This window comes from Cololabis saira, chromosome 21, assembly GCF_033807715.1.
Source record: "Cololabis saira isolate AMF1-May2022 chromosome 21, fColSai1.1, whole genome shotgun sequence".
Lineage (NCBI taxonomy): Eukaryota > Metazoa > Chordata > Actinopteri > Beloniformes > Belonidae > Cololabis > Cololabis saira.
The window spans coordinates 12,800,041-12,812,056 of NC_084607.1; the positions used below are offsets into that span (position 1 = coordinate 12,800,041).

The window sequence follows — 12,016 nt, forward strand, 5'->3', positions numbered from 1 at the left end:
AATTCAGAGATGAACATTTTACTTTGTCAAAGTTCCTTTGCTTCTTGTCAAGGTTGGCAGCCAGAGCATTGGCTCTCTCCACGTCAACCATGAGGTCCTCCACCTCACTCTGCAGCCTCTGCTTGGTCTTCTCCAGTGAGGCACACTTGGAGTTCACAGCCTCAATGGATTCCTCAGCGTCCTGCAGACGCTGAGCAAGCTTTTTCCTGTCAAGGTGAAATATTTTTTACTTTAGTCTCCAGCAAACAAAAACCCTTCCAATGGGATTTAAATGAGATGTTGTAGTAACTTACTTGGCCTCCTCCAGTTCTTCTGTGCGCTGGATAGCATCCGTTTCATATTTGCTTCTCCACTGAGCCACCTCACTGTTGGCCTTTGACATTGATCTCTGCAGCTCAGCCTTGGCCTCCTGCTCCTCCTCAAACTGCTCTCTGAGCAGATCACAGTCATGGCGGGCTGACTGAACAGCATGGGCCAGGGCGTTCTTGGCCTGTAAAACACACAGAACTCCTTGTTAAACCATTGTTACCTCAATATGCTGGATTGTAATGTTTAGTTTTATATTCTTTATGCACACATTAAAGGAGCATGAGGCAGGATTGAGGCAGGATTTATGAAAAAAATTCATATACTTCTTAAGTTTTCTAGTAATAATGTCAGATGAAGCGTTCCAAACCAAAACGAATGAGCCCTCTAGCGTATCTCTCCGTTGCCTTGAACAGGCTGTGTGCTGCAAAATGTGCTGCAATTCTGGGCCGGAATTTCCCGCGCTGTCCTGCGGATGTGACGTCAAATGACGCTGCATGCGCGTTCTCCCCGTTCTCCCATGCCAGCTTCGTTGTTGGCTGCAGTACCCCCGACGGCCGTCGTGGCAAAGGGTGGCGCTAATGAGTCTCATTTCTTAAAAGGAGCCTCATGCTCCTTTAATAAGTAAATCTATGGAAGCGGTTTCATTTTCATACCTTGACTTCCTCCTCAACGTGTCTCTTGAGCTCCTCAATCTGCTGAGTGAAAGCCTGTTTGCTTCTGGTCAGCTGAGAAACGAGAGCTTCTTTTTCCTCCAGCTGACGACCAAACTCGCCTGTACAGTGATGAGTCAATTGTAGAAAATCAGTCACTGATGAAATCCTAGATTAGATAGTGTCTTTTTCAGAGTCACTTACCGTTCTCAGTCTGAAGTCTGGCCCTTTGTGCATTAACGTCATTCAGCTGGCGAACATTTTCATCATATTTGGATTTAAGCTCACTGAACTGGTCCTCAAGAGTCCTGCACATTTTCTCCAAGTTGCTCTACAGTCACAAAACAAAGGAATTTTGTGTGTTTTTCACACGTTTAAATGTACTTCGTTATTAAATACTTTTATTATTATTATTGTTATGATGATAATTATTGCCTTTAGTTAACCAGGTCAGTCCCGTTGAGAGACAATGACCTCTATGTTAAGGGGAGCCAAGACAGCAACAATTACAAGACACACAGGAATCATACAGCAACATAGATGAAATACATTACAAAATACAAGCAATAGGACTCAAGTTTCGAATTGACATTAAAACAAGAACAGGTGCAGCGTACTTATTCTTCATATTCATGAGAAATCCTAATTCTAACCTTAGCCTTGGCAACTGCCTCCATGTTGCTGGAGAGGTCATCAATCTCCATCTTGTACTCGCTCTTCTCCTTCTCCAGCTTCTGCTTGACACGTTGGAGGTTGTCGATCTGCTCTCCCAGCTCTGCAACAGTGTCGGCCTGCTTCTTGCGGAGAGCTGCTGCAGTAGCTTCATGCTGCAGGGTGGATTCTTCAAGGTCCCTACGCAACTTCTGGAACTCAGCCTCACGCTTCTTGTTCATCTCAATCTGAGCGGCTGTTGCTCCTCCAGCTTCCTCAAGCCTCTCACTGATCTCCTCAAGCTCCCTTGAGAGATCAGCTCTCTGCTTCTCTACCTTAGCCCGAGCAGCTCTCTCAGCCTCAATCTCCTCTTCCAGCTCCTCAATGCGAGCCTAGAGTTGATGATCATAATGTGAGGAGAGATTACTGATGGAAGAGTATTTTGTTTTCCGTGAGTTTAATATAAACATGAAATGTTACCTGGAGTTCCTTGATCTTCTTCTGAAGCTGAGCACCAAGGGACTGTTCATCCTCAATCTTGCTGAGGAGCTGGCTGATTTCAAAGTCCTTCCTGGAAAATTGAGACAGTATTCAAGGCTGTTGTTTTAAATCCTTTCACACAGAGTACATATTGGCACAGCATAAAAAAAACAACGTAAACTGCTTGTATTACCCTTTTGTAATTCACACTTTTAAACAGAAATGGGACATCAGTGCTGCATCAGTAGGACAGCGCCACAGAGTCATCACAGAGTGGCAGAAGCATTGTTGGTATCAGTGTCGGCTCACTTGTGCACAGAGCTTGTCTTTCTCCTATATCGCATCTGTTTCTACTTTATAAGTTAGAACAGAGGTGCAAATAAGATGTCCCACCATTTTACCTTTAGATTGATCACACACAAAATTAGGTGAGTGACCCGCAGTGTTCCACCTTAAACGTGTTGTGTGTAAAGGGATGGTTATAACTCTGATTCATGCTTCCTGAGAGGAGTAACAAAAGAAAAGTAAGTAATGAATAAAACATACTTCTTGATTTTCTCATCAGACTGCTGCTTGTCATTCTCCAGATCCATGATGGATTCCTGGGCCAGTTTCAGATCTCCCTCGAGCTTCCTCTTGGCTCTCTCAAGGTCCATACGGAGCTTTTTCTCTTGCTCCAGTGACCCTTCAAGCTGTCAGATGACAGATAATCATATTTGGTTTAAATCACTGAAAACAATAAAACTATGATGATGTAAATACAACGTAGAACCATAAAGTCAAGGAAATAATTTTCTTACATCATCCACTTGTTGTTCCAGCTTTGTCTTGGACTTGGTCAGAGTGTTGACTTTGTCTTCCTCTGCCTGCAGGTCATCCAGTGTTTGCTGATGGGCCTCCTGGAGAGCTTTCTTCTCCTTGGTCAGCTTGGCAATGGACTCATCTTGAGATGCCATCTCTTCAGTGAGGTTTTTCACCTATAAATTTAATATAAAACAATGTAATCCCAACATCCATCCATCCATTTTTTATACCCGCTTTATCCTTTACGGGGTCACGTTGGTCTGCTGGAGCCTATCCCAGTTCATTACAGGCGAGAGGCAGGGGTTGTCATCACAACAGATAAAGACATTTATAATAAATGATTGCATTTCTGTTTGAATGCTATGTTTACGTCAAACTGATTGCTACCTTGTTTTCAGTGGCATGTTTCTCTTTCTCCACTTTAGCCAAGGTGAGTTCCAAGTCGTCGATGTCTTTCTTCAGCTCAGAGCATTCATCCTCCAGCTTCCTCTTCTTGGCAGTCAGCTCAGCGTTGATTTCCTCTTCATCCTCCAGTCTCTCTGTTGTCTCTTTGAGTTTGGCCTCAAGCTGGATCTTGCTCTTAATGAGCCCCTCGCACCTTTCCTCAGCATCTGAGAGATTTTCCGTTTCCTGTATTTCACACATAACGTCTTGGTAATAACTGTACTGAACTTTAGGCCAACCATAAATGTATATACATATTAACAAATCTCTATTATTTTGTTCCAGTAAATAAAACCGCATTTACTGTGTCAGTTACTTACTGAAGCCACTTGGAGTTGCAGGTCATTCTTCTCTTGCAGGATGCTAACCATCTTCTCCTCTAGCTCCTTCTTTTTGGCCAGAGCCGTAGCCAAGTCTGTTTTCATCTTTTCATAGTTCTCCTTCATATTCATGAGCTCCTTCTCAGTCTCAGCACTCTTCAGAAGAGGCTTGATCTTGAAGTAGAGATTCATCCATGGCCAGTTTTTCACATTCATGAATGAGCGGATGTTGTACTGGATGCTGAAGACAGCTTCTCTAAAAAAAGAAACAAAAATGTTACCCATAGTATGCCACTGCCCTTGAATAGGGAGTTACCTACAAACAAGATGCAGTACCAAGTCTATAGAATATTTGTTTCTTCGCACTCATCTTCCACATTATTGCACTTGGGCTATGTTAATGAACTTTTGAACCTTTGAGCCTATTGAGAAATTACAGTGAGATTTCAGCTTTATTTTATGATAATAATACCTTCTCGCCATCATCTTAACAAACTCCTTCCTCATGACATATCCTCTGGCGAGAGCCTGAGTCATGGTCACCAGCTGAGCCAGTTTCTCATCTCTCATCTCCTCAAGTGTACCCAGCAGACCAGCTTTGAAGAACACCTAGATTGTAACATGCACAATATTACATGTCAGTATGGATGGGGTAGGTCATCATGTCCAAAATAATTCATATGATCCCACTGAAATGTACCTTAGTGTGTCCAAACTTGTACTGAGTGTGGTCCACATCAATGGAGCCCAGCAACTTCTCTGCACATTTCTTGTTGTCAATGAACTGTCCCTCAGGGATGACACTGGCATTCAATACTTTGTATCTGTATGATAAAATTGTATTGGTTTCATATTTTTTTCCTTTTGTTGTCATAGTTTGTGAGACACAGTATCATTGGAGAAACTACCATCACCTCTGCTTGAAGTCACCGTAGAGGATTCTGCTGGGGAAGCCCTTCCTACAGATTCTGATGCCTTCCAGCACACCGTTACACCTCAGCTGGTGGATGACCAGGAAGTTCTCCATAAGACCTGTTTATTGGAAAAGTTTTAGTTTCAAATATTCCTTTTCATGACTGTAGAATTAAACCAGGATTTTTTACCTGGGGTCTTTGATTCATTGGGAATCAGGCAACGCACAAAGTGAGGATGAGTGCTCCTTAGGTTGGTCATCAGCTTGCCCAAGTTCTCCTGCGCATTGTAAACATGATATTATTGTGTAATTATGAGGTAATTACTAGCACACTTAATAGTTTTGCTGTTTTAGCAAAGTTTTAATGATATCCGCATGTACAGACAAATGCCTAAAAGAAAAAGAAGTGGGGGGGGGGGGATGTATGCGGTGTGACCTCCCTCTGAACAAAACACAGATTTATGTCACATATACATTTTTCCAATTTGGCACAAGGTTGATTTGAGAAAGATAGGCTATTTTGCTTTCAGATCTTAAGAAACTGAAGAATAAATATGGATAGTTAAACATTGACAAAATATAAAAATTTGAACTGGCCGAAGACTTCTGCACAATTATTGTATGTAATTCATTTTTGATAGCTACAAAAGTAACACATACCCTGAAAAGAGCAGACACAGTCTGGAAGGAACCACCCTTCTTCTTACCGGCTTTCTTGCCAGCAGCGGCCTCTGTGTTAAAAAAAACACAGAATTTCATTCAAATGAAGAAGGAACCATAAACAAAACTTCAGACTTCATCACTTAAACTGAATGTTCAACTTGTTTCTAAACTTACTCTAAGTGATTTTGTTATACTTTCATACTGGTAACTGCAAACATATTGCACCTTTATTTTAATGTATTTAAAGGCTCCATGTTGCACATGTTTTATGGAAAGTGTTGCATAAATATGGATGGTAAAAATGGTGATATGCAAAGAATTTTAGAATTTTCTGATTGACTTTTCTTTCTTGCTCACTATTATGTCTTACCATCAGCTCCAGCATGAGCTGCATACAACATGCACAGCAGTTTGTTTGAAGCCTTCTGGTAGAGCTGCACCACTGAGTTGTTCAGTGGGTCCTTGTTCTTGTCCAGCCAGCCAGTGATGTTGTAATCCACTGTACCAGCATAGTGGACCAGGGCGAAGTGAGCTTCAGCCTTGCCCTTTCCGGGTTTAGGCTTCTCAAAGGCCTTGGTCTTTCCAAGATGCTGATCATGCAGCTTGTTCTTGAAAGTTGTATCGGAAGCTTTGGGGAACATGCACTCCTCTTCAAGGATGGAGAAGATGCCCATTGGCTAGGAAGGATTCATATTTTATGTTAAAGCAGTCAACAAGCAGCTACTATCATTTTCATATGAACTAATTCATAACATGGTCACATACCTTCTCAATAAGCTCAATGCAGGCAGCCAAGTCCATACCGAAATCAATGAACTCCCATTCAATGCCTTCTTTCTTGTACTCCTCTTGCTCCAGGACAAACATGTGGTGGTTGAAGAACTGTTGCAGTTTCTCATTGGTGAAGTTGATGCAGAGCTGCTCCAAGCTGTTGAACTGTAATTACAAAAAGGTATTTCATTTCATTGAAAAATGTCTTTGAACTATCAAACTGATAGGAATGATTTTTCAGTAACTCACATCAAAGATCTCAAATCCAGCAATGTCCAACACTCCAATGAAGGAGGATCGTGGCTGCTTTGTGTCCAACATCTCATTGATACGTACGACCATCCACAAGAACATCTTCTCATAGATAGACTTGCACAGAGCCGAGACAGAGTTGTTGACCTGCAGGAAGAGATTTTATCGGTGACATTATTCTCACTATATTTATTTGAAAATTATTTTTAAAACAAGATTTATTTTGCAATGTTTTAATTACCTGTGGGACGGTCTGACCTTTAGTGACCATCTCATTTCCGACCTTGACCCTTGGGTAGCACAGAGCTTTCAACATATCAGCTGAGTTCAGGCCCAGCAGGTAAGCGATTTTATCAGCCACTGATGGAAAGAACGAACTCTTAGCTTTCATCATGCTGGGTCACCAGTTTGTTGCATTTTATCAGTATCAACAATCCATCCATCCATCCATCCATCCATCCATCCATCCATCCATCCATCCATCCATCCATCCATCCATCCATCCATCCATCCATCCATCCATCCATCCATCCATCCATCCATCCATCCATCCATCCATCCATCCATCCATCCATCCATCCATCCATCCATCCATCCATCCATCCATCCATCCATCCCTCCATCCCAGTGTCGGCGCCATGGACGGGCACCAGGGGGCACTGCCCGCTTACTTCAGTCACTGTGCCCCCTCACTTTTCTTCTTTGGCGGTAAACAAATTTTCCAAAAGCGAACTATTGCGAAAGAGAGATTGCGAACGAAAGAGAGACTGCGAACGAAAGAGAGATTGCGAACGTGAGCTGAGTGTGTCCTGTGTGTTTTCCTCTTAGAGGAAAACACAGAGGGGGAACACTGTGAGTCTTTTTTAGACATTTTGTTCACATTTTCACTGTCAACTGCGGATTCTGGTGTTTTCCTCTTTGCAGCAAGTTTAAACAAATCCTCCTCCATTACACTATCCTCCTCTCCATCCAACACAGACTCAGCCATCCTGGTGGCAGTCTGTCCAGTCAGCCCCTTCAACAGAGCCTGACTTCTAGGCGCCCAGCGCTTCGCCCGGCGCCCCACTTTGCGCCTCGCCCGGCGCCTCGCCCGGCGCCTCGCCCGGCGCCTCGCCCGGCGCCTCGCCCGGCGCCTCGCCCGGCGCCTCGCCCGGCGTTGCAGGACAGCCGGCTCTGCTGCCTGCCGTTCCCCCGCTCTGTCGGGGCATGAACGGATCAACTTGATATATTGAAAACATGTATGTGACCTCGTTGTGTGTTACGAGTAAAACGTTTTCAGTTAAAGTAAAATGTGCGCTTCCTTGCATTATTTACACCTAAGTGATTTGATTTCTCCACATGTTTTAGACAGATTAGGAAAGCAGTGAGAATGCACTTTTTTCCTTAAAATGCTGTCCTACACAACTGATTTGGTGCCCGCCCTAATAAGCCTTGTGCCCCCTCTGAATATTTGCTCTGGCGCCGACCCTGATCCATCCATCCATCCATCCATCCATCCATCCATCCATCCATCCATCCATCCATCCATCCATCCATCCATCCATCCATCCATCCATCCATCCATCCATCCATCCATCCATCCATCCATCCATCCATCCATCGGGGGTCATGGGGGCTGCCAGAGCCTTTCCCAACTCATTACAGGCAAGAGGCAGGGGTTCATCCTGGACAGGTCTCAAGCCTATCACAGGGCCACATATCTAGACAAACAACCACAAATGCACGCACTCACGCATACCTACTGGCAATTTGGAATCATCAATTAACCTAGCATGCATGTTTTTGGGCTGTGGGAGGAAGCTGGAGTACCCAGAGGGAACCCACGCATGCATGGGGAGAACATGCAAACTCCATACAGAAATGAGTCCCGTTAGGCCTGTGTGTTGAACCAGGAGCTATCGACAATGGTGCAAGTAAATTTAATAGATTTATTACAGATTTACCCTCAGTGCCATCAGGTTCAGCCTGCTCCTCGCGCTGCTTCTGCTTGAATTTCATGTTGCCATGATGCATCACAGCACCAGTCAGCTTGTAGATGCCTTGCTTTTCTTCACCAGTGAAGCCCAAGATGTCGATAGCAGTCTGTATTAACATAAAAAGGATGTAATTAGCATTTATTCTTTTTTCCCCATTACATTTAATTTTATATATATTTGAAACTATTAATAGACTCTTTACATCTGTTGCGATGAACTCCTCCACATCATCGATGCTCTTGACCGTGACTTCCCCCTGACTGACCATTGTGTAGTCGTAGGGATTGGTGGTGATCAGAAGAGCCTCTGCAGAGAGTGCAAATAAATCAGAGGAGCCTTTGCAAAGGGTCACATTAAATATGTATAATCTTACATAATAATGGTTTAATGAAAACATTGTGTACCCAGCAGCTCAGGCTTGTGGCCAGTCATCAATTGATAAAAGATGTGGTAGCTCCTCTCAGCAGACAACTGGAAGGTGACACGGGACTTCTCCAGCAGATCTAAGTTCAACAAATCAGATTCCGAAAAAATAAGGTTACATGAATTTCACTACACAATGACAAGAATTGTCAAGACCAACTTCAAATGTGAGTAACTTAATGATATGCGGAAACCGACTTACATGTTTCAATATCTGCTGAGGACAGTTTGCCAGTGGCTCCAAAATGAATTCTGATAAATTTACCCTAAACATATCACATTAAGGTTAACATTCTGAATTATTGTTAATAAACAGCTCAGAGAGTTTTAGTTTATTTTTGGCTCTTCAGCACTTACAAAGCGGGAGGAGTTGTCATTCCTCACAGTCTTGGCATTTCCATATGCTTCCAACAGGGGGTTTGCTGCAATGATTTGATCTTCCAGTGAACCCTATAAAATATGTTATAATTTGAATATTCCATGAACAGGCAACAGTCAAACCAGTTTTCTTAGTAAAAACAGACATACCTGTATTTTGCCAGTTTGTTGAGCCTCAGCTTTTTTTCCTCCAACCACTGCAATTGTTGCAAAGTACTGGATGACACGCTTGGTGTTGACAGTCTTTCCTGCACCGGATTCTCCGCTGGGGGAAGAGAGAGATATCTTGAGACTTCTTTTTAAAAATGTGCAAACACGCTAGAAACATATTAACTGATGACTCACGTGATAAGGATGGACTGGTTCTCACGATCTGAAATTAACAGAAATTGTATAATTATTTATCTCATTCCTTGTTTTTGTTTGTCATGCAATAGAAATGTACATGTCCTCCTTTCAGTATAAAAAACCTTACCAGTGAGCATGAACTGATAGGCGTTATCAGAGATGGAGAAGATGTGGGGAGGAGCCTCCACTCTCTTCTTGCCTCTGTATGCATTGACAACCTGAGCATCGTATACTGGAAGCCACTTGTAGGGGTTCACGACCACGCAGAACAGGCCAGAGTAGGTCTGGTAAAAGAGGGAAACTCATGTTTAACTTCATAGTCTGATATGCATATACCTGTACATACACACATACATACATACATACATACATACATACATACATACATACATACATACATACATACATACATACATACATTTATTAAGTACATCAATTGTACCTAATAAAGTGACCAATGTTTAAACAGCAAAGATAGCAAAATACATTAATGTAATTACATTTTCAATGTATTCGTTTTTATCCAAATGGTAATGTAAACCCTTACGTAGATCATCCATGATGCAAAACGCTCTTTGAGGTTATACAACACGGCGGGCTCATTGAGGTGGGTCATCATGGCCATGTCCTCAATCTTGTCAAATTTGGGAGGATTCATTGGGTGGATGTCCTCCTCTTTGACAGTGAGAGTCTAAACATGAATAGAATTAAAATGTTTTGCTTTTACTGAGACACTGTTTCACATTATACTAGAACAGTAATTGCAAAATTGTATCAATTGCAATTATTTTATGAAATGAAATGTATCACATTTACTGTTTCATTCATTTAGAACAGAATAATGTTTCTCTTACTTTTCCTCCTTCGAGAGTCTCAACTGTGGCTTTGCCACCCTCTTTCGACACCAGTTTACCCTTGAGATACATCTCAGCAGGTTCAGCCACAAAGTAGGCCGTTTTGGCATCAAAAGGAGCAGTCTGGGCCTCGAGCCTCTCCTTCTCTGGCTTCCGGAGGTAGATGGACGCCGGGCCATAGGCCTCCATTTCTGCGTCTGTGCCCATTTTGGCTGTTCAATCAGGACTAAGAAGAAAAAAAAAGTATTTAAATTATTTAATGGAAATACAATTGTAATTAGTTATCTTGAAAATGTTTTTATCTAAAAAATTAATGTGTTATTGGATTCACATCTTACCTCAGTTTATTTGAACTACGTGGACCAGATCTGTTGATGTCTCAAGAGGCTTTTAAGATAAGATAAGATAAGATTAATTACATTAATTACTGAAAGAGGCACAAGCTCAAAATATCTAACACTGTCCAGCACCCACATTAGCATGCAGCAATCTTTTTTTTTGTCTATTTTGGCAGAATTTCTATGTTTCTTATATATAACTTCAGTTAAATGTGTATGACTATCACTATCTATCAAGCTGTTGCAAGACAATTATGACACAGAACAGTTATATTTCTAAATAAAAATATAACACATGATATCATAACAAGAAAGGAAAAGACATCACATTCATAAATGTATGCAACACAAATAAAGCAAATGCAAACACCCATAGCACTAACCTGTGATGGGATGCCTATCAGTTCTCAGAAGAGTCTGAGACTGCTGCTTTTATAGAGGCCAAGGATGCCTTGTCAGCAGCAGCGAGCCACTCGATTTGGTCAAGTATCTCAGTCATTTTAAGACCCATCCTTTAACATTGCTGGTTTGGGCTGCTATTTTTTGATATAGCATTTATTGGCCCCTGAAGTTGGAAGACATGAAAATTGAAATGTGTTGGATTAAATCTGCAGGCTGCAATTAAAATCTTTAGTGAGACTTAAAAATAAACAAAAATCATCGAAAAGAAACAGGTCCAAACTTCATTATTGCTTCAAGCAATATGAAACTTTATATATGTGTTTTGATGAAACTGGACAAAGCCCAAATCATGAATAATTTGAAAAAGTTAAATAAAATATTAAGAACGTGTTCCCATGACCTTTCATTTTAAACTCATGAATTCTTTTCCCTTAGTAAAATACACATAAACTTTATCTGTAATAGGTATCACAGCTTACACACACTTACAATATTTGCAGGAAAAATTTGCAGCTTTGCCATTTTTATCTGAACATCCAAATATAATTTAAAATGCAGCTTAAACTTATGAATTTAAATCCCCCACAAAAAGTCTTTATGAAAGTATGTTTTATAGTTTTAGTAACGTCATTCAACAGGTTTCTTAGAGATGCATTAGTCTTACTGCTCATGAAACATAAGAATGATATTAACATTGTACTGTATTGTAATGTACCAAGACAGTTGCTTTGCTTAGCATATGTGGATTTTGAACATTTAATTTTCTCTAATAAATCCTTTATAAATATAATTACAAAAATCCTTTTAGATTGTGACTCACTTGGGAGAGATGTTGTCATTTTATAATTCATGAGTATTAAAGAGGAGTTGTCTCTTCTTACCCATGCAATTTAACATGTTCAAAGCCAAGAATGGAAACCCATTTGGAGAAGCACCCAAGAGACGCTGGTATATAGTTGCAGGACACTGGCACATCTCATGTTTCCGTAATAAAAGTGAATGTAAGGTCCTTTCCATAAAGTTCAAGTGGTATTACACCT

At 41.3% G+C, this 12,016-nt stretch overlaps 1 protein-coding gene across 3 annotated transcripts in view; it reads right to left on the reverse strand.

Annotated features, from left to right (window-relative positions):
* The window catches only part of LOC133421732 (myosin heavy chain, fast skeletal muscle-like), a 67,277-nt gene extending 56,303 nt beyond the window's left edge, over positions 1-10,974 (reverse strand). The window contains exons 1-30 of one of the 3 annotated variants that reach the window (XM_061711472.1): positions 10,575-10,623; positions 10,237-10,462; positions 9,930-10,073; positions 9,510-9,666; positions 9,380-9,407; positions 9,185-9,299; positions 9,014-9,106; positions 8,859-8,922; positions 8,638-8,736; positions 8,436-8,539; positions 8,201-8,339; positions 6,499-6,617; positions 6,255-6,404; positions 6,000-6,170; positions 5,605-5,911; positions 5,232-5,302; positions 4,762-4,849; positions 4,573-4,690; positions 4,359-4,482; positions 4,131-4,267; positions 3,659-3,914; positions 3,282-3,524; positions 2,891-3,067; positions 2,637-2,782; positions 2,091-2,181; positions 1,613-2,002; positions 1,164-1,290; positions 963-1,081; positions 294-490; positions 23-206 (exon numbers count right to left, since the gene is read on the reverse strand). In XM_061711472.1, coding sequence (XP_061567456.1) covers positions 23-206; positions 294-490; positions 963-1,081; positions 1,164-1,290; positions 1,613-2,002; positions 2,091-2,181; positions 2,637-2,782; positions 2,891-3,067; positions 3,282-3,524; positions 3,659-3,914; positions 4,131-4,267; positions 4,359-4,482; positions 4,573-4,690; positions 4,762-4,849; positions 5,232-5,302; positions 5,605-5,911; positions 6,000-6,170; positions 6,255-6,404; positions 6,499-6,617; positions 8,201-8,339; positions 8,436-8,539; positions 8,638-8,736; positions 8,859-8,922; positions 9,014-9,106; positions 9,185-9,299; positions 9,380-9,407; positions 9,510-9,666; positions 9,930-10,073; positions 10,237-10,443 — 4,365 coding nt within the window. In that variant the 5' untranslated portion in view covers positions 10,444-10,462; positions 10,575-10,623. Of the gene's footprint in view, positions 1-22; positions 207-293; positions 491-962; positions 1,082-1,163; positions 1,291-1,612; positions 2,003-2,090; positions 2,182-2,636; positions 2,783-2,890; positions 3,068-3,281; positions 3,525-3,658; positions 3,915-4,130; positions 4,268-4,358; positions 4,483-4,572; positions 4,691-4,761; positions 4,850-5,231; positions 5,303-5,604; positions 5,912-5,999; positions 6,171-6,254; positions 6,405-6,498; positions 6,618-8,200; positions 8,540-8,637; positions 8,737-8,858; positions 8,923-9,013; positions 9,107-9,184; positions 9,300-9,379; positions 9,408-9,509; positions 9,667-9,929; positions 10,074-10,236; positions 10,463-10,574; positions 10,624-10,957 lie in introns of those variants that run through there. The other 2 variants (XM_061711471.1, XM_061711473.1) reach the window with 2 other exon arrangements.
* Between the last annotated feature and the right edge of the window lie 1,042 nt (positions 10,975-12,016).